The 27,389-nt window shown below is 35.6% G+C and overlaps 6 protein-coding genes across 10 annotated transcripts in view; 1 reads left to right on the forward strand and 5 right to left on the reverse strand.

The window, feature by feature from the left end:
- Window positions 1-369: 369 nt before the first annotated feature.
- On the reverse strand, window positions 370-1,909 carry LOC111491573 (beta-D-glucosyl crocetin beta-1,6-glucosyltransferase-like). The gene has a single exon (XM_023140539.1). The coding sequence runs from the start codon at window positions 1,882-1,884 to the stop codon at window positions 406-408; it is 1,479 nt and encodes a 492-aa protein (XP_022996307.1). The 5' UTR covers window positions 1,885-1,909; the 3' UTR covers window positions 370-405.
- A 958-nt stretch (window positions 1,910-2,867) lies between these two features.
- LOC111491576 (calmodulin-7) lies at window positions 2,868-5,637 on the reverse strand. The gene is made up of 2 exons (XM_023140543.1): window positions 5,451-5,637; window positions 2,868-3,544 (listed from the first exon to the last, which is right to left on the reverse strand). Exons 1-2 carry the CDS (start codon window positions 5,524-5,526, stop codon window positions 3,171-3,173), a joined length of 450 nt encoding a protein of 149 aa, XP_022996311.1. The 5' UTR covers window positions 5,527-5,637; the 3' UTR covers window positions 2,868-3,170.
- Window positions 5,638-5,942: 305 nt separating this feature from the next.
- On the forward strand, window positions 5,943-12,321 carry LOC111491575 (oligoribonuclease). The gene is made up of 9 exons (XM_023140541.1): window positions 5,943-6,115; window positions 7,017-7,145; window positions 8,710-8,786; window positions 9,142-9,223; window positions 9,345-9,400; window positions 10,515-10,601; window positions 11,075-11,165; window positions 11,741-11,909; window positions 12,026-12,321. The coding sequence occupies exons 1-8, from the start codon at window positions 5,998-6,000 to the stop codon at window positions 11,854-11,856; spliced, it is 756 nt and encodes a 251-aa protein (XP_022996309.1). The 5' UTR covers window positions 5,943-5,997; the 3' UTR covers window positions 11,857-11,909; window positions 12,026-12,321.
- Window positions 12,322-13,065: 744 nt separating this feature from the next.
- On the reverse strand, window positions 13,066-18,858 carry LOC111491572 (outer envelope protein 61-like). Of its 3 annotated transcripts, none has more exons than XM_023140537.1 (12): window positions 18,707-18,858; window positions 18,395-18,543; window positions 17,392-17,622; window positions 16,549-16,605; window positions 16,288-16,416; window positions 15,702-15,779; window positions 15,534-15,604; window positions 15,279-15,328; window positions 14,988-15,153; window positions 14,056-14,575; window positions 13,474-13,617; window positions 13,183-13,374 (listed from the first exon to the last, which is right to left on the reverse strand). In XM_023140537.1, the coding sequence occupies exons 2-12, from the start codon at window positions 18,476-18,478 to the stop codon at window positions 13,228-13,230; spliced, it is 1,677 nt and encodes a 558-aa protein (XP_022996305.1). In that variant the 5' UTR covers window positions 18,479-18,543; window positions 18,707-18,858; the 3' UTR covers window positions 13,183-13,227. The 3 variants fall into 3 exon arrangements, with proteins under 3 accessions (XP_022996306.1, XP_022996305.1, XP_022996304.1); XM_023140536.1 differs by having other exon boundaries at window positions 18,395-18,586; XM_023140538.1 differs by lacking the exon at window positions 18,707-18,858 and having other exon boundaries at window positions 13,066-13,374; window positions 18,395-18,478.
- A 407-nt stretch (window positions 18,859-19,265) lies between these two features.
- Window positions 19,266-20,751, reverse strand: LOC111490877 (probable carboxylesterase 15). Its single transcript, XM_023139514.1, has 2 exons — window positions 19,813-20,751; window positions 19,266-19,729 (listed from the first exon to the last, which is right to left on the reverse strand). The coding sequence occupies exons 1-2, from the start codon at window positions 20,469-20,471 to the stop codon at window positions 19,423-19,425; spliced, it is 966 nt and encodes a 321-aa protein (XP_022995282.1). The 5' UTR covers window positions 20,472-20,751; the 3' UTR covers window positions 19,266-19,422.
- Window positions 20,752-20,958: 207 nt separating this feature from the next.
- LOC111490874 (ubiquitin carboxyl-terminal hydrolase 12-like) overlaps window positions 20,959-27,389 on the reverse strand; it is a 16,208-nt gene continuing 9,777 nt past the window's right edge. For 2 of the 3 annotated variants that reach the window (XM_023139511.1, XM_023139512.1), the window contains exons 20-32: window positions 26,589-26,657; window positions 26,386-26,496; window positions 23,720-23,775; window positions 23,402-23,579; window positions 23,128-23,229; window positions 22,889-22,960; window positions 22,675-22,740; window positions 22,412-22,477; window positions 22,242-22,328; window positions 21,986-22,102; window positions 21,758-21,832; window positions 21,589-21,675; window positions 20,959-21,490 (exon numbers count right to left, since the gene is read on the reverse strand). In XM_023139511.1, coding sequence (XP_022995279.1) covers window positions 21,449-21,490; window positions 21,589-21,675; window positions 21,758-21,832; window positions 21,986-22,102; window positions 22,242-22,328; window positions 22,412-22,477; window positions 22,675-22,740; window positions 22,889-22,960; window positions 23,128-23,229; window positions 23,402-23,579; window positions 23,720-23,775; window positions 26,386-26,496; window positions 26,589-26,657 — 1,128 coding nt within the window. In that variant the 3' untranslated portion in view covers window positions 20,959-21,448. Of the gene's footprint in view, window positions 21,491-21,588; window positions 21,676-21,757; window positions 21,833-21,985; window positions 22,103-22,241; window positions 22,329-22,411; window positions 22,478-22,659; window positions 22,741-22,888; window positions 22,961-23,127; window positions 23,230-23,401; window positions 23,580-23,719; window positions 23,776-26,385; window positions 26,497-26,588; window positions 26,658-27,389 lie in introns of those variants that run through there. The other variant, XR_002719634.1, reaches the window with a different exon arrangement.

Consider the following 27,389-nt stretch of genomic DNA (forward strand, 5'->3'; position numbering starts at 1 on the left):
TTGAATTTTCAAAAGCTTATTAAAACTTTTCCATTTAAAAAAATCAAAACTATTTTTAAACTTCAAAAACATTTGAAATTCTTTTAATAATAATTAAAAAAAAATTAAGAGACGAATTTTGTCTATATATTAACATTAATTTTTAAACTAAATATTGCTTAAAAGTTTTTCTTCGTATAATACTGACAGTATGTTTTAATTTTTAATGAAATTTTTTAAGGTTTAAGGGTGTTTTTTAAGACATTTTTGAAATAGTTTTTTTTTTTTTTTTTTTAAAGTATTATGAAAAGTTTTGATGAAAGCTGAAGTGTATATATATTTTAAAGACAAAATACAAATTTTTAGGGATTTTTTTTTATTAATTTAGTATTTATAATATATATATAATTGGAAGGGACATATTTGTCAATTCCTAGACAAGAGAGAGATTTCAGTTGCCAACTCATCAAGCTTCTCTTCCCTTCTCGATCTCAAAATCTCATTAATTTTTTCTAATTTATTCCGAATGTCCTCTCTGGTTCTCTCAACCACCACTTCTTTGATCAACTTCGCGACTTCGTCTCTTTGAATCTTGCCGTCTGAATCTCGCTTGGCCTCCACGCCGACGCCGGCTTCTTCCAGAATTCCGGCATTGAACGGCTGATCCACCTGCATCGGAATCCCGATTATAGGCACGCCACAAACTATGCTCTCCATCGCCGAATTCCATCCACAGTGACTCACAAATCCCCCAATGCTTCCATGTTTCAATATCTTCCCCTGAGGAACCCATTCTTCCACCACCATCGCTCTTCCTCCCGCTCTCTCCAAAAACCCCTCCGGCAACGCTTCTTCAATGGCGTTTTTCTTCGCTCCTTTGGGAAATCTTATGCCCCAAATGAAATTAGCCTCACTCTGTTCTAATCCATGTGCTATGGCTTCCGTTTCCTCCTTTGATAGGAAGAATTCGCTTCCAAATGATACCAAAACCGTCGACGATGCTTCCTTTCGATCGAGCCAGTTTTTGATCCTTGAATAATCTTCGTCTTCCTCATCCTGATTCGGTTGATACACTAAAGGACCAATCGGGAATACTCTCTTCTTCAAGATCACGGAGAGATAATCGATATATTTCCCCTCCAATTCTCTGAAGCTATTGGTTAGAATTACGCCGCGAGAAGCATTCAAGCAATACCCAATGGCTTCTCCAATTTTGGGGAGTTTTGCCTGAGTGGGTGATTCGGCGGTGGTGTTCTTGATTTTCCAGCGACTATGAAGAACAAAATCTGAGGATGGGAATTGAGAATCAGGGTAATGAAAAGCGCGAAGGACATGAGAAACAGCGAAAGCACCGGCGGTAAAGAAATTGATGGCGGGAATATTGAGGGAGGAAGCAATTCGAGGAGCCCAAGGCTGGAGAGAGTCATAAATGAGGAGATGCGGACGAAGTGTTTGTAAAAATGCCTCAAAGGTTTGAGCAGCCTCTGAAAAGGCTTGGTGGAAGGTGGGCACAAGGCGGGAGGGGAGGCCGTTGGTTGTGTGAAGATGAGGGGGAAATTCATCAGAAGAAGGGAGATGAAGCTCCACAAATTGAATCGAAGAACAAGAAGGAATTAGCCTTGGTTTAATGGAGGCGAGGCTAACAGGAGTAGAGCAGAAGTAGATGTGGAAGTTCCTGGTGGAGAGGGCTTTGGCGAGCTCCAAGTAAGCGGAGAGATGGCCATAGCCAGCCCATGGAAGCATGAAAATGGTTGTGGCTGTGGGGGACTTGTTTGCAGCTTGTTGGGCATCCATGGCAATGGCGATAGCAAGGTGTAGCTTACAGTGAAAAACAGAGCAATTGAGAGCGGAATCCCTCAGCCGGCCGAATGGGATGGAAATTTTAAGGAAGAGATTGGAGCTCATCCTCCTCCAAAGGTAATATCCTCCTCTCAATCTCTTCATTATTCTGTTCGCAAAAAGTTCAAAAGTTTTATTACAGAAAATGAAACCGGCCATTACATAAATTAATTTGAAATTACAATAACTAAACCAAGAAATTGAAATAATATTTAACCTACTAGTTAACTAAGAACCCCCCCTTCTAGTCATGAAAAAAGTTAAATTTTTAATTTTTAATTTTTAATTTTTAATTTTTAATACTTAATTTATTATTTGTTATATTTGTTATTATTATTTTGTTTGTTTGGAGAGTGGCAGATGTAAAGTAATTAGAATTAATATTTAAATAAAAGTAAGAGGAGAGAGAAGCTAAAGCAGAGAACATTGGTGGTTGCGACATTTAAGTAAGCCACGTGTTTTCTTATCATTGGATGATTTCGGAGTTTCCTCGCCTTCCTCCTCCCCTCTTGGTGTAGCATCGCTTCCGCTCGTATATCCATGTCAATGACAACAACAGAAATGCGTAAAATTACCCACATGCCCTTCTATTTCAAAATAAACATTTTTTTTCACAATTATTTATTCTTCGTGTTTTTTTTAATACAATTATTATCGGTTTTTTAGAAAGAAAAACTTTAAAATAACCTTTAAGAATAAAGTATACAAGGTAATCATGTCATTATAATTATAGAAAAAAAAACTAAGTTACATTTAATTTTTCTTTTCTTCCTCCCTGAGGAAAGTTTAAAAAGTAGGTAACAAAATGTAGCACTTTATTGACCTAGGATGGTAAAGGTATCGTGGGAAAGAAGTCTGTACTTCCTTTCGAATAGTTGGATCTACACGAGATTGCTGTACAAGTGATCTCATGAAAATCCTCCATGAGAGCACGGTTTTCAAACCAAATGATTCGTGTTTAACTCATGTAGTTAAAAAGGATGGGAGGAAGATTTCTTGAGAATGTGAGTGAGTATTCTCAGGCAAAGGCAAATTTGGCAACCAAAAGAAACAACTCACAAGCAAAATCATCTGATTCAATCAACCAATTGTTCTAGGTTCACAGCATCAAAGGTAGAAGGAAATATTAAGATTAAAGAGAGGACCGACACCAAAAGCCAGCCATGCCAAACTAAAGAAATGCATTGCAGCAAATAAACAGGGTACTGAAAAGCAGTACCCCAGATAATGGAAACGCGAGAGAGACGAACATGCATAGTAAAACTCAAATGGAGACAGCCTAAACGGGAAAACAAATCATATCCCTCTTCATTTTTAAGCAGATTTAAGGTTAAAATAACTTGATTGATTTCTCACTTGGCCATCATGACTTTGACAAATTCCTCATAGTTGATTTGCCCATCACCATCCACATCTGCCTCACGGATCATTTCATCCACTTCCTCGTCTGTCAACTTCTCGCCAAGATTTGTCATTACATGCCGAAGCTCCGCAGCAGAAATGAACCCATTCTGATCTTTGTCGAACACACGGAATGCTTCCTTCAGCTCCTCCTCTGAATCGGTGTCCTTCATTTTTCTTGCCATCAGATTAAGAAACTCTGGAAAATCGATAGTTCCATTTCCATCCGCATCGACTTCGTTGATCATGTCCTGCAGCTCAGCTTCAGTTGGATTCTGACCCAATGACCTCATTACAGTCCCCAGCTCCTTGGTGGTGATGCAGCCTATAATGAGTTGGAAAAGATGATCAATATTAAGAACCATAGGAAGGACTCGCCATCTAATTTATCCAAGCAGGAGCAATAACCAAACACTAGAACAAACATTTTAAGATGATAAAATTTCAGAGCTGCAAAATGGAAATTTCAAAGATTATGGAGAAGCTGAGAATGGCATAGAGTTCAACGCAGGTGGCTGAAATATGCAGTAAGTATAAGCTTCCACAAGGCCAACAGATCTAGAACTCAATCCAAAGAAAAATTAAGGTTCAAAGTCGGACACAATTCGATTCGACACACATGCAATAACTCAGCTCTCGAAGAATTTGTAACGCAATCTCAGTGCAAGAAAACAATACAATAAACCTATGCAACAGAAGTAAAACAAACAAAATACAACTCATGTAATCAGTGTAAAGCTTGAAATGTATTTACAATCAAATGCATGTTACTCTTTTTTTAGTTGAACAGTATGTAGACATGGTAGAGATTTGAACCACCTTTTGCTAAACAGAGTGCAAATGAGGGGATGGCATGTTTTGGAAGGATTACTTGGTTGTGCAGACAACCTTTACAGTTGAAATCGTACAAGTTTTTTCAGTGACACAACAGAAATTGTGTTTTTTACACTTCGAACATGAATTCTAGTTCTTAGAGAATCTTGACAAGGTGAAATCTGAGTTTTAAGGTTTAATTGAATAATGGGTCTTTGGTGAGGAGAAGATTGAAGAATCTGAAAGTGTGATTCATCAAGCAAAACTTCGGTCAAATACTTGGTAAGAGCAACTTCTACTTGTCCTAATGTAGCACATTTCGATTAAATATTGACAGGAAGTCAAAGAGTCCCGCAAAGTCAATATTTTCATAAGGATTGCCCACTTGGGCGGTGGGTAGAGTACCAAAAGGAAAACCTTCGGTGGTTTTGTCTCCTACAGTTTGTAATCTTTGTTTCTTGGTGGGTGAATAACAATCTTGTTTATCCTCTCAATGTTCCTACTGTTGCAAATGTTGGGAAAACCTCTCTGTGCACACTGTGAACTGTTACAAGCATTCGATTCAGTTCGCTTACAGACCAAGGAAGCATATCGAATTTAACCCAGGATTAACAACTCAGACTGGAATTCAGTGATGCACAAACAAAATACAAACGTAAACTTCGGAGAGAGAGAGAGAGAGATTACCACTTAATGGAATGTGTAAACTGCTGATCATATCATATCTCTAACCCTCAAACTAACTAGTGGACATTTCTACTATGTTATTGCTGACTCGAATAGAAGACCCGTATACGGGGCATACTTAATCGTTATATTTTATAAAATAGCAACATAAACGTGGACGGTAAACAGGCAACCCATAACCGAAGCTAGGGTGGAGAAATGCACGGTTCCTTTCCTTGCACCGTAAACCGCCTCAAGAGTCAGAAGGTACAGAAACGCAACGATCCAGCGGAAATACATCAACTATAAATGCCATAGATAAACGTATTTTATGAATAATTCTTCAGATTCCAAACAATAATGCACGACCCGTAGAGAATCGTCTCCAAATGAAAATTTTCACATCGACATGCCATCCATCCAACCATCCAAATCCACGATTACCAAGCTTCCAAATCATGGAAGGTTTATCATAGGCGACAATTCAAGACAATAAAAACGGATCGATAAATCCCAGAAGACGAAACCAGAACACATCGAGAGAAAAACAAACAAACAAAAAAAAAAAAAAAAAAAAAAAAAAAAAATTTCAAAANNNNAAAAGTCAATCAACAGCAAAAATCCTACGATAGAGAGTATAATCTGATGAATAACAATTCCAGAAGCACGGAAATAGATCTAAAATGGGAGGACTGTAAATCATAAAAAAAGAAAGAAAGAAAGAAAAAGAGAGGATTTGAAAAGAAACAGACCATCGCCGTCCTTGTCGAACAAGCTGAAGGCCTCCTTGAACTCGGAGATCTGATCGTCAGTAAGCTGGTCAGCCATGGGAATTGATGTGCAGCGGGAGAGAGCAAAGGATGGGGGAAGAAGAGAAGGCAAATTAGAGGGGAAAGATCCAGGCGAGGCGCAACTCAGAATAGGAAATCAGCTAAAATGGTATATAAATAGGAGAATCTTAAGAGGGAGGAGGAGGAGCTGGTCCAATCTCTTTTCCCTCTGTTGTTTTTTTTTTTTTTTTTTTTTTTTTTTTTTTTTTTTTTTTCCATTTTTTTTTTTTTNTTATTATTTTCTCCATATAATTTTTAATTATTAAACCTTTCGAATGTCATATTTTCATATTTTGAGCATAAAATCATTAATTATTATACATTTTAAAATTTAGGAAAATACAAAATAATAAATTTATTAATTATTTTTAATTTAAGAAAATCTAATTAGTATTTAATAACTCGACAAGGGGGAGACCTTAGTCATTCGGGCGGCAAGATTTGGGGGCAGAGAGAGAGAGAGAGAGCAATGGAGCCGTTCGTGAATGCGTTCTCAGTATTGGAGCTCGATGCTGAAGACGATCAAGTTTGTCCTCCTTCTACTTTCTCCAAAGACGAGGGTGCCGCTTCTTCCTCTTCAAGAACAGGTTGATTTAGTTATAATGCGATTTAGGGTGTTCTTCTCGTTATCAAGTGTCACATTTTACAGGTGCAAGGTTGAAGGTTCTGAGAACTTCACGAGTTCGATTAGATTAGATTACCTTCCCCGTTGGTCGCTTAGAGTGCATTAAGAATTAGGTTCAGGTAGTTTTTTCGGAAAATTGAAGTGATACAATAAGAATCGATTGTTCTGTTTGCCCAGTTTTGAGTTTCGCGGCATTGTGGACATTAATAAGGCTGAAGATTTGGTTTTATCTTCGACTTCTGAATCTAAGCTGTCAATTTGAGCTTTCAACTCCATAATAATTGAAAATTTTGGCTTTTAGGAAACGATGTAGCTTTACGATCAGGCTTTTCATTGTCACTTGTTGTGTACTTGCTGTAGATTAGACCCCCGAGACCCCACGACATGGTAGTTGTGGGTTTCATTACTTCCTGGTTTTACGCAATGCATTACACGGTAGCTTTGTTCGATTTCAAGCTTGGAATGATGCTATTGTTTTGCAATTTGATATTTTTACCCTTATGTCTCTGATGAAATTGTTCGTTTTTTTGGGTCAGTATTATACGTGATTATTCCTTGTAGATCCCCCATGGCAGACATGGATATTTCATCGATATTTTGCACATAATATGTAGTTATTTTTCTTGATTTTTCTCCCTGTTGGTTTTTTACTGAATTAATCTTTCAAGTAATATATATTGTAGTAATCCATCTTCTTAGTAAGGATATTACCATTGACGTTTCATGCATAGTGAATAGGATACAGTTCTTTTAAGTGTGGTTAACAGTTGTGGGTATTTATTTTTCTATTGTAAATTCCTCCCATCTAATCCTTGAAAAAAGTAGAACATGACCCTGTGGTGTGGTTTGATTAATTGAATCAGGAAAAAGCAAGAAGGAAGTTAACATCTCTGGTGATATTCTGATGGGAGAAAGACAGAAACAAAGTCAACCAGATGTAGCTGCAGAAGACTACAAGTTTCCACTTGTTTGGATTGACCTGGAAATGACTGGTAACTAACAAGTATTAACTAGCCCATATGCTTTGAGCTTGTCAAACGTGGATTCAAGAGTGGGAGTAGATTATAGCTATAAGAAACCCCCTCGTTTTGGGGTTTTATCATTAAATATTGAAATCAAGTCCAACGGAATTTAAAAATTTATATTCGCCCGAGGTTGAATGGACTGGATATTCAACATATTACCTATAATTTTTTTTTTCTGTAACTCTTTGATGGAAGTGTTTGCTCCTTAGAATTATTTTGTCTTCTTCTGAGGCAATGGGATGACTTATTTTTCTGTAACTTTCTCCACACACCCGAAAAAGGAAAAAAAAAAAGAAAAAAAGAAAAAGAAACTATAACCCTTCTAGCTTCCTCAAAACATATATCTTATGGTTTCTCTTTATGGAAATAAGAATATATCCTATGGTTTTTCTTTATTGAGAAGATAGATTCTATAAGTTTAAGTGAAGGCCAAGACAGGCTGGGGTGGGGGATTAATCCCATGGGAGATGTCACCACCAGATCGACTTTTCTCCATATTGCAAAGAAAAGTCACAGACTGAAAGCTCATATGGTGAGAAAACACGGTTGAAAAGCTCTAGAGATAGTTCCCAAATTGATCTTTGCCCCCTTGGGTTGTAGCTTATGTCTAAAACAGATGGAATCCTTATATCATATTTTCCTTCACAACCCATATGCTTCTAATGGTTGGATTTGGTTGTTGGGAGAGTTTGGTTTGTCCTACTGCTTATTGAACAGAAATGATGATTGGCTGGTAGAATGTTTGATTGGTAGTTGTTTTAAGAACCGGGCTAATATTTTGTGGCAATTTGCAGTTAGAGCCTTTGTCTTGCTGCTTTGGTTATATCATAGGGTTGTTATAACTTCGACCTAAATTTTTGAAGTATATTCTGTGATGTCAATGAAGATGTGAGGTTGGTAGTTAAATCTTTAAGGTTGGTTTTTCTGTGCATGCCACTCTCAGAGCAAAAGAAGTTGCAATCATAAAAATTTTCGAACAATGTTTTCATAATCTGAATTTATATTTTCCGTACAAGCTTTTCTCAATTAAGGGAAGTTCTGTTTTGAGTCAAACTACATTCATGATCCTATTTTTCTATAATTCCTTTTTTTTTTACATCCTAATTAAATGAGAGTGCCACGTTCTTAGTGATGTGGAAGCCAAAATTCTTGTTAGACTTGAGTTTGACACGATTTACCATTCCATGCAGCATCTTTGGCTAGAAAAGAAGGCCTAACCATTCTTGGTTGATAATATCCTGGCTATTTGAAAAGATGACGAGAGCAGCCTATAAAACATTTGGGATGGGGAATTAAAGATTAATGCCTCTAACAGGGTTTTCTTTCCAAAGAATTTTAAAACTGTCCATTTGTGTGTGCTAATGTGACTGTTGGGATCTGTTTCCAATCTCTTTTTTGCCTTCTTCTCCTTAGAACTTTATCCTCCACACTTTTGTACTTGTTTTTTAGGTCGATACCTTCCTTTACTTATTTAAGATGCGGAACTCATAATTTCTAATTGTATTTTTTCTCTGTTTGACTTACTATGCAGGTTTAAATGTAGAAACAGATAGAATACTGGAGATAGCTTGTATAATTACCAATGGAAGTCTGACCAAATTGGTTGAGGTATCTTTGCTATTGGTTATTCAATTGTTTCCATGAATGCATTTGCCCCCTTTCGTTTGTGTTATTGAATTTTCTTCTTTGACTTCCCTACACCATTGACAAATACTTGTCACTGTTCATTATTGGTTATCTTATTTATGTTTGTCAATAATTTCCTTTCATCAATGAAGTAACAAAAGAAACACAATATTTTCCGATAAGATCGAACAAAATACAATGCAGTTTTGACAAGAAACCTGACTCAATATATCAGCGTCAGTCTTTGCAAATGCCTAAAACAAACAAGAGAAGTTCAAAAGTTGCAACCTTAGTCTCATCGCTTCTTTTTGTTTCGTTTTCTATTTTATGTTTCCAGGGTCCTCATTTAGTTATTCACCAATCAAAAGAATGTCTTGAAAAAATGGGAGAATGGTGTCAAAGTCATCACGCAGCCAGTGGTAAGAACCAACAAGCTTAATCAATATACCACTTCATTGTATATTCACGGCTTCTGGCTTTCTGCCTGACTTTTTTTCTTGTGGATGAAACAAATTGTTATATAACACTGTCGTTATTCAGGATTGACAAAAAAAGTGCTACAAAGTACAATTAGTGAACGAGAAGCTGAAAAACAGGTGTGTAAAAATTTATTAATGCTAGGCTCCTCCCCTCTTGATACAGTTTTTTTTTATTCGTATCCTTAATTCATTAATTTAAGTCATTTGATGTACGTATTATTGTGATAAATTTTGCGGTGCCTTGCGGCCACACAAAAAATAATCATAAATACAGATAGGTCAAGAATCCTGCAATGAATGAACTTGGTAACTTATAATCATAAATAACATAAAAAATAAGCGTTTCTTGTCTATAATCTGGTTTTAATGATAATGACAACGTTAATTTGAATCTTTATTTCATCTTCTTCATAATACCATTATCTCCTAGACCTTATGTTTGAAGGTCTTACTTCATGTTTAAGCACAGATGCACATTAGTTGTACAAGGGAGGGAAAGCACACCACAACCAGGCGGTTATTAGAAGGCTTCCCACTAGGTAATTATATAGGGGGGAAAAAGTTTGACCAGCTGCCTCAAAATAATAATAATAAATAAATAAAATACAAGAGTGTGCAAAAGTGCTTGGATCCTATAGCTCATCCCTTAGCGTATCATTCCTTTGGATTACTACTCTATTTTCTCAATCCAAAGATTTCTAAGAACTATACAGACACCACCCATGCTCTCATTTTAAAATTATGATGAGGAAGAGTAGACTGATGAAGTCTTCCTTTATGAGAAACCAACCATCATTACTGACTGACAATCCATACATCCTTAATGGTTTTGTTTTTACGATGAAGAAAATCCATCAATTTCTGCAACATAGCTGCTAGGGAAACAATTCCATCCAGCAATCCTCCGAAACTAGATCATAGAGCCATGTCCAATAGACATTTTTTCTAAGGATGTAGTTGAATGATCTTGGTTGAAAACATAGCGAACGGCTTTTGAAAGATCTGTAACTACACTTTTTAGTGATTACCAACAATATCATAAATGTGTATGTAATCTGGTTAATATATATATATATATATATATATATATATATATATTTTTTTTTTTTTTTTTTTTTTTTTTTTTTTTTTTTTTTTTTTTTTTTTTTTTTTTTTTTTTTTTTTTTTTTTTTTTTTTTTTTTTTTTTTTTTTTTTGCTCAAATTTTATGCAATGACATTTGTAATTTGCAGGTTATAGATTTTGTGAAGAAACATGTTGGTAGCTATACTCTACATTTGGCTGGAAATTCAGTCTATGTGGATTTTACTTTTTTGAAGGTAGTCCCACAGCAATATTCTTTATTTTCTCACAATTTAACGTAATTGTATCTTTAGTTTGAATTAATTTATTGTGTTATATAAAGTAAACGTCTGAGTTTGGTCAATATGTCGATATACATTTTTATATAATTTATTTATGCACTCAACTGTTTCTTGTCTTTTTGGGGCTTGCCTTTGATGCTTGCCTTTGATGCTTTCTCCTGGGTTATCTGTTCTTTAGAATCTTTTTGTTGCTTTCACTGTCCTAAATAAAGGTCGTGTTATCTTGAAAATGAAAATTGTTTATTATTTAATATTCAATGATATCTTCACTTTAGTAAGTTTTACATATGTGATATGTCTAATTTATTTGCATTATTGAATGAACTTAATGGTTTTCGTTGATATGTGGTTATATTTTCCACCCCTTTTGAGAACAAATACTGGTTTGCAATGTCTTTCGTCCTAACGACCTGTTTTATTCCCTTCAGAAATACATGCCAGATTTGGCTGGACTTTTTTCACACGTACTTGTTGACGTCAGTAGTGTTAAGGCTCTATGCTTTCGCTGGTTTCCAAGAGGTAAAAAGATGTTGATGGTTTTAGAGCAAAATGACAAGCATGCTGTTCTTAATTCTCTGTTTCATATCAAAAATAAGAAACACATTATTTCCGCACTTGTTCGTCTGTAATTGCAAACCTCGACCAGTATTCTTGTTCAAATTAGAAACCCTTGTGTCAATTGCGATTAAATTGATCACGTCACTTATTGTCTCATGGGATTTCGAGTTAATAGCCATCTAATATCATCTCTGAAAGATATTTAGGAGGCTTGTTAGATTTTAGTGGCATTACCCTCTTTGATCAAACTTTTACTTGATTCATAGGACGATTGTGCCAACTTGAGAATAGTTACCTCATATTTGATCATATGAGGTCAGAAGTTTGAATCTCTCCTCCTATATTTTTTTCTTAAAAAAAAACAGTAACAATCGTTTTGAGAATTTCTAATGGAAATCTCTCAGCTGCTTATGATGTCTTAGGGATCTGTAGCCTTTTTGTAAACTGTTGATCAATAAAACCAAACATAGACTCACCTTGCAACATTTGGTTATTGAATTACTTGAGCATACATCAACAACTCATTTCCTTTCCAGATCAGAAGAAAGCTCCACCGAAGGAGAATAAACATAGGGCTATGGATGATATCAGAGAAAGCATAATGGAACTCAAATACTACAAGGAAAATATATTTAAGAAGCCTAAAAAGTGACGCAGGAGGAGGAGGAGGAGGAGTCACCACAACCACAAGATTACATGTCTACGGTACGCGGAGGTTTTACTTTAAAACTCCAATCTACCATTCATCTCCTTGTAATGTATATGATGAAAGCTCTTTAGCTGAAACAGTTATCTGAATCTATCTATTTATTTGAGTGTAGTTGCTGGATTCATTGCTTGGAGAGCCTTCATGGTATCAAATATACATTGTGTTGATTGATTAATCAACTGCCTGCTGGATTCATTGCTTGGAGAGCCTCCATGGTATCAAATACATTGTGTTCATTAACTGCTTTCAAATCCAAACATACTTGCGGATCCAAGTGTTTGTAGATCATCTATGTTAGAATTTATTTTCCTTATATTCTATTGGGTATATATAATTTTATCTTTTATCTATTTGAAATAGTCACTTGTTTGATGCCATTACTATATGTTTCTATAAACTATTTTTTTCTCCGTGTCATCTTGTATAGTTCAACTGGTTAAAAAATTGATAGCTCCTTGAATGTCTATTCTTGTGTTGATCTCGAATGAATAGCATGAATTTGGGTCAGGTTGCTGTTTTCCATTTGTTGTTGATTATATGTCTTCCATTAACTCACAAAACATTATATCTACTTATTCAACTCTTTCCTCAAAACTGGTATACTTTTGATCTGTTTAGAATGATTTTGTTAAAAGTAATTTAAAACAAAATTAATAATTTTGAATTAGATTTCTTTTCGCTTCTTAAATGATTTTAGAATATACAAATGTTTTATAAAAAACGGAATAAATATATAGAACTTTGAAATATTTGAATTAATTTAAAAGCTATTTTCAAAGAAACTGTCGAGATATAAATTTTCTAAAAATGACTTTTAAATGCATGCAAACATATATATGTGTGTGTGTTATTTTTCTTGTTATCATTTCACAAAACCTACATTTAATTTTTTAGTTTTCAAAACCTACATTTAATTTTATAATTATATAAAAAAAGATAGATAACAAAACGAGTAAAAATGGTAATTTTACTTAATTTTTTTTTTTAAAAAAAAAACACTAAATGATTATCAAGTAGAATCTTCGTTAATGATGAAAACTAATGAACGAAGGCTTATAATACCCATTTTGATTCACACCTATACGATAGTATACTATGAGTTTCATTTTCAGAGAGTTACTTCCAGATGTCTAATTCATAAATCAGAGTAGATATGTATAAGAAATTGATAAATTGAAAGAATTCAACTAATCATAGTTGCTTTATACATATGGGTATGGGGGTACAAAATGGTTAATAATTTAAAAAGATGCTCGTCTGGACCAATATTTTAGTAGAGTTGAGGGAGTCGGTAGTTGGTACAAAATGTAAATCTCAGCCACCTACTATTCCAAACCTATGAAGAATCACTGCCAATATCAGCATGCATATTGCTAAGATCATACCAGGACGTCCCAGTAGCCAATTCTTTGCCTTCTTTCCACCTTCTACGCCTTTCTGAATCTTGTCTGCCCACCGCATCTGCAGTCATATCAGTTCAGGGAAAACCAAAAATTCAGAATTTTGTAAGAAAATAGTTCTTATCAAAACTGCAGAGGAAGAGAAGATTTGTGTACGTACCATTTTATCCAAATCCTGTGGTGAGAGAGATGATATTGCTTCCTGAGCTTTTGCTGCATCCTCCGGAGAAAGCTTCACACCAAATTGTTCGCTCATGTTTGCCATCATTTCTGGACTCATATTCTTTATCATTGATGTGAACATCTAACAGGATTAACAGAACGGATCCCATTAAGACTGAGCAAAGTATCTATCAAGGAAACATGGAAGCTTCTAACATCACGTACTATCCAACAATGGTAAGTAGGTAAATCCCCTATCTCATCCTACAAAAGTCACCATCCCCTCAACATTTCCTTCTAGATTAACTTTTTCTGTATTCAGTTTATGCCTGGAAAACAATCAAAAGAAACCATTTGCACAAAGGTTGCCGTACAATATCTTCTGAAAAGCAGCAGCTTTCTTGGAGGCATGTCATGCCTTGTTCATTACCAAAAATGAGAGAGCCTCTCACCTTGACTTCATGTAGCATAATCAATCGCATCAATGAACTCAAACAATTAAACTAATAAAAGATGAAACAACTTCTAATGTGTTACTATTCAGATATTATATTATTTTTAGTGGCTGAGATTTACAAACCTGCTGCATGGCCGGATTTTTCATTTGATTTCGCATTTGTTCTTGCATATCAGAAGAGGTTGGAATAGTTGAGTTGGAAGAACAATTTGAAACCGCTCCATAAGAACTAGTGTTGTTCATATTACTACTTCCGCTGATATTGGATTGGTGACTCTCAAAATAATTTGATCGAGTATCAGAATCTGGTATGTTGTCACTCCTTTTCAAAGATGATGCAATTTCAAACATCTTTTGTACGTCATCAGGTGGCATACTACTCATTATACGACTAGCTGTATTGACTAATTCAGGAGTCATGTTTGGATTATCCAAATTTGGACCAAAACCGTTTCCCTTGAGGGGATTTGCCTCTTGGAAAGAAGAAGCCAATTTAAGAACCTCTTGAAGTTCATCTGGAGACATCTTGCTGATCATATTTGAGGCAGTGGCAATCATGTCTGGAGATACCTCTCCAGGTTTCCCAAAGCTCATTGCAGCTAGAGTATTGGGATCAGCATTTGAAACAAATCTCTGAAATGATCTATAAGCAAGCATAGGAATAAAAACAATGACCGATAATTAATAACACTCTCCGACTAATTTTCCAGATTTCCCAGTAAATGGAAAAAATAGGGCATGCAGAAGATAACGAAGTTCAACACCTATTAAGTCGAGCGACCCAAGAAACGTTTTTTTTTTTTTTTTTTTTTTTTTTTTTTTTTAAAAAAGAATNTTTTTTTTTTTTTTTTTTTTTTTTTTTTTTTTTTTTTTTTTTTTTTTTTTTTTTTTTTTTTTTTTTTTTTTTTTTTTTTTTTTTTTTTTTTTTTTTTTTTTTTTTTTTTTTGTATAAAAAAGAATCACCAAATTATTAGAATCTCGAAAACTTCAATGATTTGCTGAGCACCTACTATCAAACAATTAAGTCAAAAAAATCCAGACGAAAACATGCAGACCTGATAGCTTCTGGGTCATCTTTTAATTCCTGCAAACTCTCTGCATTTACAATATTCTGGTAGACATCAGCAGCCTTAGAATTGTCAACAACTCCTTGTGGTCTTGGTGCAGATATGTTCTTAGATGTAAGGTCGTCTTCTTCGACAATTTCTTCGATGACAATTCCTATGAAATTAGTTAGAAACTTAATGTCAAATTCAATCTCTACGTAATTTTTCATCCCACCACTGTCACACTACAGAAAATACAGTGGAGAAAATAATTAACTAAATAGAGCAAAAAGGATATACCTTTGCATAAATTCCCCACATCGTGTTCTTTTAATCTTTCCTTGGCATCCCTGTTGCAACAATAAGCTCCACAGAATATATCAGAGCAATGGAACAAGCCACTTGATAACATGTGATACAATGGATGACAAATGGAAAAACAGGCGGTAAACTCCTAGTCAAACTTCTCACAAAACACTATGAGAAAACACATAAAGGCTGGCTGGCAAATTCAATTAGACAGGTGGCATGAAATAATGGGGAAAAATAACTCACGATAAAACATCAGCAATAGTTTCATCATCAGGAGAAATTTCACGTGCCTTGCTCAAATCAGAAACAGCATCCTAACAAAATGAAATCCATGAAATAATCAGCAGATAATACAATTTGGATGAGTATAGTATCCGAAAAACAGTAAGGTAGGCCATCGTCCAAACTCACATGAAATTGACATAATTCTTTATATGCTTGACCTCTCCGGTAAAGTGCTTTCACATTCCTTGAATCATAGGCCAAAACCTACAGTAAGAGAAATGTTCGGTATCATAGATATAAAAACTTATCTTTTTTCTTTAATTGAAAAAATTAATCATTTGAATAAAAGCCACCTTTGAAATAATAATCATATGCAAAATAATAATAATAATAATAATGGAAGTCTGAGGTCAGAGTTATGGGCTTGAAAGTTGTCCAGTGAATAAAAAGGATTCTGGCACCTCATAAATAGAAGGTTATCAAATCACAATCCATGGATCAAGTGAATTCCTAAAAGTGCATGAATAGAGCACATCATTTGGCATATATAAATATATATATATATATATATATATATATATATTATCACATAGGCTGTCTAGAAACTTAAAATTTACATCAACTCTGATAATGTTTGTAATAAGTAATGAGCATATAAGGTCTTACCCTGTGATGATAGCAAAGAGAAAATAAAGCTAAGAGTACAATATATTAGATCATTATGGTTAACTACAATTTAAATATTAAAAAGGAAAAAGAAAATCTGCCTTACCTCACAACCCTCCCTTATGCAGTCTTGGTACTGTTTTGTTTTCAAGTAACATGACATCAAATTGAGTGAGCAAGCCAACAGAAGTGTTTTTCCTTTGGAAGATGAAATCCCCTTGAGGTTTTTCTTAGCCTAAGAATTTTCAAATGTGAAAACAGTGTGTTCATGAGTTGGGTAGAGCTTCCCTTATACTCAATGAGAGATTTTATTCGGATGAATGTTCAGAAGAGAGAGAATACAATCTAAGGAGCATAATATACTCACAAGTAAGTATTTTTCCAAGGCATCACTGAATCTTCCCTGACTGTGAAGCTTGTTCCCCTGCATAATGAATTAAAATTCAGAACATGCACAACAGAATCAAATGCATCATTGAAGAGAAATAATAACGGCACATGATATAGAAGTAGAATAATAATTGGTCCTAGGTGTTATTTCAGAGTACAAAAAAAAAATGATGTATTCTTTTTTCTCCAACCATAATAACCTACCTAATAAAGGAATTGTGTCTCATCCAAGGTTACACGATGACAATCTAGGACACAATAATAGCCTAGAAATGGGGACAATGAATTTCTATCCATTTTCCTGTATGGCATCCAGATAATTGTCCGATGGAATAACAGCCATTCACATGTTCAAGGCTTCAGCAAACTAATTAGAAATTGCGTGTACCAGCACTAGTCCCTAGATCTATACAGCAAAGTGAGTGGACTCATACAGCAAAAAGAATATATAGCTTACATAATTGATTGGCACTTGAACAAGTCAAATTTTCATTTTTTGAACAAAATATTTAGCTTACATAAGATAGAGTCAATTTTTTATTCATAAGAAAGACGAAACTTTTTTTATTGTAGAGGAGGTTCTGTTCAAAATAAACCAAAAGGTCAATAAGGAATCCTCCAAGAACTTAGAAATAATATTTCTAATTGAGATAAAATTAAAACAAAAGGAGGGTATCATCCAAGTCCTCAAAGTTGAAGGCCTGGGAGAAACCAAGGAAAGAAGGAAAAAAAAAGAGAGATAAAGCATTACCAATTAAAAAGGGAAACTTCTCCATTGTCTCCACAGAGAAGTGTTTGAATCAAACCCTATAAATATTACCTGTGTCTTCAGCATTTCAGCTGCATTCAATTCATAGTTGGCCAGTGCATCAGCACGAGTATGCATCGTCGCAAGCTCTTCAGGTGATGCATTAGCCATCTTTTCGCTAAGTTTAGCCATATCCTCTGGACTGGTGTGCTTCAACTGCTCTGCAGCATATTTCAAGTCATCAGGACGTATGCCCTTCATGCTTTCTGAGGCCATCTTGATTAAGTCTGGATTGGCCATCACCTGAGGACATGGAATGGAATTAATAGGCTATTCCGAAGCAGAGAAGTCCCCCGATGCATTTCTTAGAAGTGTCTCTTTTTTATGCTCTTTATTGGTGTAAACACATGGTTCCATTTAACAGCTACAGCTTAAATTTTTTTCTTATCAAATGAGAAATCTTTTATTATACCTTCAGATGGTCATATCTTTTGTAACATTTCAATTAATCAATGAAAGTGTTCCCTATCCAAAAAGATTAATAATTCAGTCATATGGTAACACGAGGACACGAGTATACACACCACAACAAGGCCAAATACATGAGACGTTAGTAATATGCAATTAACGCTAAACAAGCAGAGTTCGCAAATGGGTTGTTCAATCCAGAAAGAATTAATCAAATTGCAAATTAAATTCAGTCAGACTCATCAATTAATCCACGCAATCAATCCCATAATTTTTACGTAGCAACTAGAAGTTTTCTAGATAGTATTCTTTTGAAATGCTCCAAAGGGAAACAAACAGCAGATCCTATCAGTAAAATAGAAAAAGCGCAGACAGGAAAAACGGGGGCAACGTAAAGCTGAGTAATCTGCATATCCATAGATTATAAAATTCAAAAACTTCCTTGATAGGATGAAGATCGTCACACCAAAATCTACCACCGGCTGAAAATGAAACTGACGGCAATGTTTTCAATAAAAGCAAGTGACGACCAGGATGTACATCGAAATCTTGAATTGTGAAAGAACAATTAAATGAAAAACAAAAATAGCAGATTAAAATTCCACACCTGTTGTTGGATTTTGGCAAAGTCCGCAGGGGACATGCGACTCATCTGTTCCTGGGCCAGTCTCATCAGCTCCGGATCCATCATTCTCGCTCGATACAATATTCTCTCCTCTGTCGGTCTCGATTACGTCAAGCTTGTAATCAATGAAGCTATAAAAGGACGATCAGGGGATTTGAAGGCGAGCCAATTTTCCAACCATTCATCAGAACACAAAATAGGAACCCTAAGTATGAATTGGAGGCCAACACCGAAGCTGTGGACAGTAATCGGAATGGAGACGGAAAGTACGGACGGAAGATTCTGTAAACTTACCTAAATAAAATTTTGTCTTGTGCTGCCGTTGATCCGTTGGAATTATGAATGAATTTGCTTATGGATGATGCAGAATTACAAATCAACGAAGAACACGAATTTGTGTGAATTCTCGGTCCCAATAGATCCGCCTTTTCAAATTTGTTCTTTCTACTTGTATATAAATTAACGCCTCCTATTTTTGTAACACGTGTTCTTAATGATTATTTATTGCGAAATGTTTGGAACTTGAATATTATTAATGATCAAATTATTTTATTTCAATTTTTTAAATATTCAATTTTAATATTTAGATTACATATCAAATTTGGTTATTAATTTGGAAGAAATTAGAATTTAGTTGATTTTAAATTAAATAAATTTACAAGGTTGTCTGAAATTAGAATTTAGACCAAATTCTAAATTTGTAGTCTAACATGTTATTTTCAATGAATATTAAATATTAAAATTCTAAATTAGTTTTTTTTTTTTTTAATTTTTTATAATAAAATTTGAACGTTCTCTGTTCTTGGCTCTTGCTAAAGTGCTAACAAAAATGTCCGATCAAATCCCAACATAATTCCATGGTTTAGATCTCTTGAACTATTAGAAAATCTTAGGTTGAAATCTGTACTAAGAACTTCAAATTTTCATATAGAATGCAGAATTATGAAGCGAATGGATGGAGATTTGAACATTTTATTGAGCAGATTCAGAGGGAAGAGGGATGGATGAAATCAGCGTGAATGTTGAGCCACAAATTGCTTGAGAAGGAGCATTAATTGGTTAGAAGCTTCAGAATTTGGATCAATGGTGAAGAATCCGTGCTGTTTTCCTTCAAACTCCACCAACTCTATCTTCTTCACCTGTTTTTTCAGCGTCTCGGCGTACTCCACCGCTCGATCTTTCAACAGATCAGCGCCGCCCACCACTACCAATATCGGATCCACCTCCACTGCCTCCAGGTCTTGGCTCGACTGTCCCAACACGTTCACCAGCGGATGATCGGTACTGCTTCCGATCGGAATCGATAATCTCCAAAACCTGCTCAGAAATCGAAACAAAAACAAGCGGTTCAGTACTTTAGATTTATAACAATTCAAACTACTTAAACGGTATAATCGAACCTGTCGATGAGCTCCAGATTCAGGAAGGCATCTTTGGGGCCTTCCGCTTCGGACCGAGTCCTCACCGTCCCGCCGAAGAATGGCGCCAGAAGAACGTAGCCTCTCACTCGAACCGGCGCAAACGCAGGCGAACCCAGCCCCAGTCCCACTGCAAGATGGTGAGCGATGTTCCCACCGGCGGAGTCACCGCTGATGAAAACTCTACTAAAATCGGCCACGTCGGCGAGCCAGGGATCGGGGTGGTCCGATTGAGCTTGGGCTTGGAGCCACCTGACAGCCGAAAAGCCGTCATCGATGGCAGCCGGAAGGCGATTCTCAGGAGCGAGACGGTAGTCAGGGGAGATGACGAGAGCGGGAAGTTCCAAGGCGAGGCGAAAGCAGTAGTTCTGACAGTTGGGCCAGGTGCGAGAGCCGATGCAGAAGCCGCCGCCGTGTATGTAGAAGAAGACGGGGAGTGCAGAGGAAGAAACAGCAGGCTTGTAGAGACGGAGGTGAAGATGGTTGATGGGGTCAAAAAGGAGGTCTTTCCATAGAACGGAGCCGTCGTCGAGGACAGGGACGTTGAAGCTTGGATTGGAAGAGCGGACGATGGAGCCATCGCTGTAGACGCGTAGGACACCACGACACTCATCCACTTCGAATGGGGAAGAAGTGGCCATGGCAGATGAGAAGAAAAGGTCGGATCAGGGAAGAGTTTAAGACGAAGGATAATGGATTCTGGCGGGGTTGGCCGGCAGACTGGAAAGAACCAATTTGCTGATGCAGATACGCCACACGCACAGCCAATAACCGGCCAGATTGTTACTAAAAACGAATCAAAGATTCTTTAAAAAGGAAGACTAAAATTGCATTAAAAATCATTTCATTTTTTTTAAGAATTTTTTTTTTATTTTACAAGTCACACTTAGCATCCAAAAAGAAAAGAAGTGTGTAGGAGAGGCAGCCAAGAACACCAAGGCAAAACACCTCCCAAACTCTTTACTGCTAAAAAATAGTAAAGACAATATATCCGTGTAGACACCTTTTTGAGAATGAAATACCTGGATGACCAAGTAATGCATACACACAAGCCCCGACAAGTTCAGTTACAACTACTACCATAACGCATCTGACTAAACCACCAAAAATCAGGAAACAAACAGCCCAAAAAGAAAAAGAAAAAATGATAATAACAATAACAATATTTCAGGTCCCCAACTATACTTCTTTGTGTACATATTCAACTACTAGTCAAAAAAATCTTGTTTATAAACTAGATTACAACTCAACTGATGCTGAGGGAGGGCCTTTTCTCTTCATGGTCAAAGGATAAGGGAAGAGGAAGAGGGTGAAACCTCTCCGTCTGTAATAACAAGATCAGGGGGATTGAGGTGGTTGAGACACTGAAAACAAAACACATCTATTTGAAGAAAAAGTCCTTCCCCCAACCATTTTGTTGCTAGAGAATAAATGGCCAACAGAATCAAAATGGAATCCTGCTACCAATATAATACTCTATGCCAGCTTTTACTTGAACTGCTCACCAATCCTTTGCTCGTTTTAACGACCAAACACGTGGTAGATTTTTCCCAACTCATCTAATGCTATGAAGACACAACAAACAACCCAGTCAAGTCCATGTCTTGTCCTGTCTTTTCTAATTGTAGATTTTTACTGGCTTCTCAAATGTATGACGATTCTGCATAAATGTTTCATTCAGTTAAGACCACAGCAAATGATAGCCACATTTTTGTTTGATCAGCTTTCAGCAAAGAAAGATGTATAAGCTCGTTTTACCTGATTTGCTGTATAAGCCCGTTTGGGCGCATTGTCAGTGTGCTCCAGTCCAAGATATTGCTCCCATGCACCATAAACATCTCTTCTCTAAAGCATATGAACAGGACTGTATTCAGAATGCTATCACAATGCGGAGAGTAACTGGAATAAAATAAAGTTCCAGACAAACCTGAAAACGATTTGAAACGATGTCTGTATCTTGGAGGTACTCTGGACGACCTAGTGAGAGAAATGCAAATTTCCACTGACAACATAAACAACAAAACACAGTTAGATTAAATGAAATTGCTTCGGATATTTATTTGTCTGTCTCAGTAATATCAATGGGTTTACAAACTTCATTAATAACAACTACCGAAGTACAGACCACAATACGAAGAAAAAACCTAACAAATACCTTCGCAAATTCCTCATCTGGAACCTGTAACTTCTTCTGTATTCTCAATTTAATGTCGGCCAAAGTCTCTCCCTCATTTATGACTAAGAAAAAAGGTTCGCCGAAGTTCTGAATTTGCTATAGATAACAAAGGAAACACCGTAGTCATTAAAAGGGGTTATTTAAATCCAGCATCCATCCTATTTGCTTGAAATACTGAATATCCAAACATCATCAAATGAAAATCATTTGGACAAGGATACTGCTTCATACTAACCATCTGATTCTGAGTGGTGTCTTTAGTGAAATGGTAAACATGAATTAGGCGATCATTTGGACCAAGGTTTTTTTCTTCTTCTGGAATCTGTGAACAGGAGGACGAAACTATGTGATTAGAGAGTTTACATTTTTAAAAAACTAAGAAAATTCCTTGCATAAGATATGCACCTCTTCTGCCCGTAAAGTCCAATATTGATCATTAATGTTCTCAATCTTTTCGTTAGGAGGAAACACCTGTATCAGCGGATGACAGAATTAAACTATGAAGAGGGATATAGGATGTTCGTCAGCAATGTCCAATAAAGGGACAAGGTCCTAATTTTATTAAATGAAAAAAAAATCTTTTTTGTAGAAACTTATTAGCAGAATCAAAATTAAAAACAATGAGTGATATAAAGCAATAGCCATGCAAAGACCTCTCACGGTCACACCTTGTAGATCTTATGATAGAAAACTTCAAGCAATCTGAGCTCTGCCTCTGAATGAGATAATTCAACCTATTCATAAAAGAAATGTAAGTAAAAAGAAAAATACACGGACAAAATGGCACAAAATAGATGCATGTACACTCTATCAATGTCGCACATATGACACATCACACAACCCACAAAAGATTTGGATTAAAAGAAGTTAAGAAACAAGTACCTTTGTTTTAAGATCATTAATCACATCTGCTACAGTGCTCTGTTTCGGCAATCTTATTGTATGAATAACAACCTGATAACATGGAATATAATTGTAAGGGGAAAAGGTTGAACACACTGTCAAGCACATGCAGAGACCCAAATGCATGCAAATAAGCACGCAAGAAATACATATGTAAACACTTCTATTTTAACATATTTTAGATATAGAATTCAATCACTATTGTAGTATATACTCACTTCATCCTTAGTTGCATGATGGAATGCTACTTTAAGCGTTTTCAGACCTTGTAACTCCGGAAGAGGGATGTCCAGTACTTCATAGTATAATATATCTGACGTCTGTACATAAGCCATTTAGGTCAAAGCCATTAGATCATGGACTATTAATAGTGCTTATTTGTAATCCACCAATGGTGATTGGGAGATTATATTTGCCTTTCATAGTATAATTCATCAATTAAATATCATTGTTTCTCATAGTGCTTATTTCTCGAGGATGGGGAATTATTACCTGATTATAATGGACCAGCATATCAGACAAATGCTCCACACCACGATACTTGATTGGCTGAGGTTTAGGTTGCTGAGAGTAACAATTATGTGACGTTAATCTAATTTTTGATGGATCATCTATACCAAGTTGCTGGGCTAATCTTTCCACTACATCATCATACGTATAAAGTTTTGACCTACAAAAATCAAGAAAATGCAATAAAGAGACAATATAGTAACAACTACAGTCTGTCACAAGACATTTCATTACAAATTGATTCAAGTGGTATGCAATTTATAATTGCTATCACGGTCATAAATAATCTATACCACTTACATTTCCAGACAAAAATCATCTTCCTTAGGCTTCTCTATGGATCGAAAATGAACAACCTGGTAACATAAATCAATAGTGCACAACCAATCAGTTTTTGGTAAATTGCACAACAAAATGAGAAAATTCATGTTTCTTGTCCCAAACACGCACACACAAGTAAATCAATAAAGCACATCAGTGTCTGGAAAAGGTTTGCCAGACAATTCTCTGCATGTCAAATAATGAATAAAGAATGGGAAGGTTGAGTAATTTCTGGGCATACATTTGTGCTAAAAATTACATAAGCTATGTACGGAAACTCTAAATTTCACAATAATCTCAACAGTAAGAAACACAACTCAAAGAACCAAAACAAAATATCAAGGCACTTGGATTGCATCAACACAAATTAACCAAAACTATATCCTGCATTAGGGTACACCAAGAAGAATTTTATAGCTTTTTTTTCTCTAAGCTGCAATCCATGTTAGGAAGCAACAACAGAACTGGAGGCTGGACATCTGAAACGGAGCTCAACTAAGCTTATGGGCTTTGGTTACCAGATAATTATAAGTTTAGAATTCCTTTTTCCTTCTTGTTTCATTCTCTATACACTTCGTGTATATTAAGAGAGGTTACTAATCCTATTATATTTCCTTTTCTGTAATAAATCTTCTCCTTTCTTTACCGCATAAGAAAACCTTTTCTTGAGTCTGCAAAGAATAAAACCGTCTAAACTTTTTTTTTTTTTAGATAAGAGACAATTTAATTGATATTTGAAATTTACAAAATGGATGTGTTATCCACGATACTTACAAAAGGCCTTCCCAAATAACTTCCCAATTTATCATGAGGGAGATATGATTATAAAAAGCTAAAGTAATAGACCAGTATGAGATTGTGTCTACTCCATGAATACTCTTTGATTTCTCTCTTCCATAAATTTCCAGAGAAAGTCATAATGAAGTTTAAAAGCATGTCTAATAACTCTATCTCTCTAGAAAAAATGAGGTGATTGAGAATTTTTATCCAAAAGTTATAAGCATACATACACTGCATAAATAAGTGATTTTTAGACTTGTTGCCTTTTTGGCACCCTTTAGAGAGAAAGAAGAGTCATGTAGGGCTATTTTTTCTTTTTCTTTTTTTTTTCTTTTTTTTTTCTTTTTTTTTTTTTGTACATTTTCATTGTGCTAATGGCTTTGTACACCATTTCCCAAGTGAAAAAGTTTACCTTTTTAGGGTGATTTCCTTTCCATTTTGACTTCGCTAGTTTGGAGTTCATGGCTTCGGTCTTTTTCACCCATATCCATCATCAAAGATTTTGTAGAGAAGACTCCGTCAACACTAGGAAGTTATTTCAACGAGTCAGCTTCTTGAGACTACACAATTGGGACAAGGCCAAGGCTTAATTCAGCACATTCACAATAGCTCCGTTATCCTTTAAATTTCCTACAAAGCTGCAGATCCCTGAATTTGTTGACATTTTTACATGTTTCCTTGATCGTAACTGCCTTGCAGTAAAAGAGCCTATACAAAAAAGGATACCGCAAAGCTAGCACGGTGTTGTTAATCCAAGGATCAGTCAAGAAAGATGTGTTTCCTCCATCATCCACCCTACAGCTAATGTGGTTGGCGATAAGGTTTTGATGTTGTTCTATAAACTTCCACAACCCTATGCAGAAGGTGGGGGTACCGATTTGTGCATGATGTGGGAGCCTATTTAGCCTTTATCAGATTTCTCCACAAGGCGGTACGTCCATGGTAATATTTCCAGCTCCTTTAGCGAAGAGGGCTCTGTTCTTCAACTTGGTCGAATATAGGTCAAGACCTCCCTTTTCAATCTTGAGATTTATGGTATTCCATCGAACTAGAAATGAGCCATCTTTCCATAAAAATTTTTAATAATCTTTCTATTTTCTGTAGCCATTTTTTGAGGCTTTTCAAATAGAGACATAGTAGGAAGGAAGATTGGAGAATGTGGTTGGCATTAGGATGAGTCTGTTGCCTTTGGATGTGTAGCATGAGGACGATGTTCATAACCTCCTTTCTATTTTTTCAACAAAGATTTTCCAGTAGGAGAAAGATTTGAGGTTCCCCAATTAGGGATTTCCTAGATACATATTTGGCTAGTCACCATTTTTAAAACCATGTTTGTTGGAAAAGTCTCCGATATCCTTTGTGTAACATTGATACTCATGATCTCTATTTCTTGGAGGTTGATGTTTATTCCTAGAAATCTTTCGAAGGTTTTCACCGTCTCAACATGTTTTTTTGTGGAGACATCTGACAGATCGGAGAAGAGAGTTGTGTCATTTGAAAACTGCATGTGGTTGATACTAAAGCCTTCGTTACCAACATGGAAGCCCTTTATATGTGGTTGATACTAAACTGAATTGTGTATAGAAAATTTTGAGCTTGCAAACCTAAATTAGAAGAGCCAGGACACTAAAAAGAAATAAAGAAATAAAGAAATAAATCGTCACCATGAATAATTCAATCAGTTGGTTATAAGGGGAGCATAACCATATGAAGTGAAGTGAATATATTAGACTGTTTACACCAAGAAACAGCATGATAAATCTGAATGAAAATTAACTGCATGGACAAATTAATAATTTCTACTTGTAAGAGAGCATAGGAATACGTGAACCAAATAAAATTCACAGAACATGTCGATGTCTTACTTGACGGTTATGCACATACTCCAAAAATGAGGGAACGTCAGGATATCGGTACTGTTCAACATTTTCAACTGGAGGGGATTTTTGAAAACAAATAATATCTCCATCTTCTAGCTGCATCAGAAAAACAACTTCTAGACTAAGTAAATGTTGTACATACTTTAGAAAGTCAGCATGCAGAGGTGCACTGACAAAAACAGCATTACCTGACTTGCTCGAAATGTGAACTTCTTGTCAATAGGTTCACACATAATGTTTGGCTCAAACTTAATTTCCTGAAATAGAGCATAGGATATCAATTATAAAAATAACCAATGCCACAAAACTTAGTCATAATTTAAAGGAAGTCTTTCTTGCAATGCCAGATATTCAAATTTTAACGGAAGTCTTTCTTGCAATGCAAACAAACTCTGCTAACATAGATGGTTTAAGAAGAGAGGTATGATTGGACATACTACCAACTATTCATACATACACTAGTCATAGTGATAGGAATATCAAAAGATGATTCCCAAAAGAAAGCCACTTATTAGGAATAAAATCATGGTAAATATGTTCAAGAAGAAGATGGCATAAACTTCCTGTCTCAAAATTTTTAGTAATTATGGTTCCTTTCTTTATGTCACCCAGTTGTTTTCCTTTTGAATTGATCAAATTTCTCCTAGTTTCCCATAATTTTTCCAATAATAAGAAACAAATAAATTTATATTAAAATAAACCAGAATAAGGAAGTAGCAGCTAGCATAAGAATGCCAATCCCCAAAAGAATTTCACGGAATGCCAGGTGGGGTACATAGTGACAATCTTCTACTTCGGATTAATCCAAACCCATTTGTATAAGGTGTAATTCCTGCAAATTTAGTAGCTATGATCGTCATTTGTTCTCCATTTGAGCAGTTAGAGTTGTCCTTCCGATGATTCAGATTCTTTTTCTTTTTCTTTTTCTTTTTTTGTTTAGTCTTTCATAAATGAAGTAAAATCAGATGATTTTTTTTTTTTTTTTTTTT

This window comes from Cucurbita maxima, unplaced genomic scaffold (assembly GCF_002738345.1).
Source record: "Cucurbita maxima cultivar Rimu unplaced genomic scaffold, Cmax_1.0 Cma_Scf00016, whole genome shotgun sequence".
In the NCBI taxonomy this organism is placed as follows: domain Eukaryota; kingdom Viridiplantae; phylum Streptophyta; class Magnoliopsida; order Cucurbitales; family Cucurbitaceae; genus Cucurbita; species Cucurbita maxima.

What these genes read in the sequence shown, in the direction of transcription:
- LOC111491573 (XM_023140539.1), bottom strand. Translation starts at nt 1,884, where the DNA reads ATGAGCTCCAATCTCTTCCTTAAAATTTCCATCCCATTCGGCCGGCTG.
- LOC111491576 (XM_023140543.1), bottom strand. Translation starts at nt 5,526, where the DNA reads ATGGCTGACCAGCTTACTGACGATCAGATCTCCGAGTTCAAGGAGGCC. An exon ending in GTTCGACAAGGACGGCGATG is followed by an intron (nt 3,545 to 5,450) that starts GTCTGTTTCTTT and finishes AACTCATTATAG; the next exon opens with GCTGCATCACCACCAAGGAG.
- LOC111491575 (XM_023140541.1), top strand. Translation starts at nt 5,998, where the DNA reads ATGGAGCCGTTCGTGAATGCGTTCTCAGTATTGGAGCTCGATGCTGAA. An exon ending in TTCTTCCTCTTCAAGAACAG is followed by an intron (nt 6,116 to 7,016) that starts GTTGATTTAGTT and finishes TAATTGAATCAG; the next exon opens with GAAAAAGCAAGAAGGAAGTT. An exon ending in AAGTCATCACGCAGCCAGTG is followed by an intron (nt 9,224 to 9,344) that starts GTAAGAACCAAC and finishes GTCGTTATTCAG; the next exon opens with GATTGACAAAAAAAGTGCTA.
- LOC111491572 (XM_023140538.1), bottom strand. Translation starts at nt 18,478, where the DNA reads ATGATGGATCCGGAGCTGATGAGACTGGCCCAGGAACAGATGAGTCGC. An exon ending in TTGCCAAAATCCAACAACAG is followed by an intron (nt 17,623 to 18,394) that starts GTGTGGAATTTT and finishes CCATGTCCTCAG; the next exon opens with GTGATGGCCAATCCAGACTT. An exon ending in GCATAAGGGAGGGTTGTGAG is followed by an intron (nt 15,780 to 16,287) that starts GTAAGGCAGATT and finishes CTCTTACTGTAG; the next exon opens with GTTTTGGCCTATGATTCAAG.
- LOC111490877 (XM_023139514.1), bottom strand. Translation starts at nt 20,471, where the DNA reads ATGGCCACTTCTTCCCCATTCGAAGTGGATGAGTGTCGTGGTGTCCTA. An exon ending in AATCTGGAGCTCATCGACAG is followed by an intron (nt 19,730 to 19,812) that starts GTTCGATTATAC and finishes ATTTCTGAGCAG; the next exon opens with GTTTTGGAGATTATCGATTC.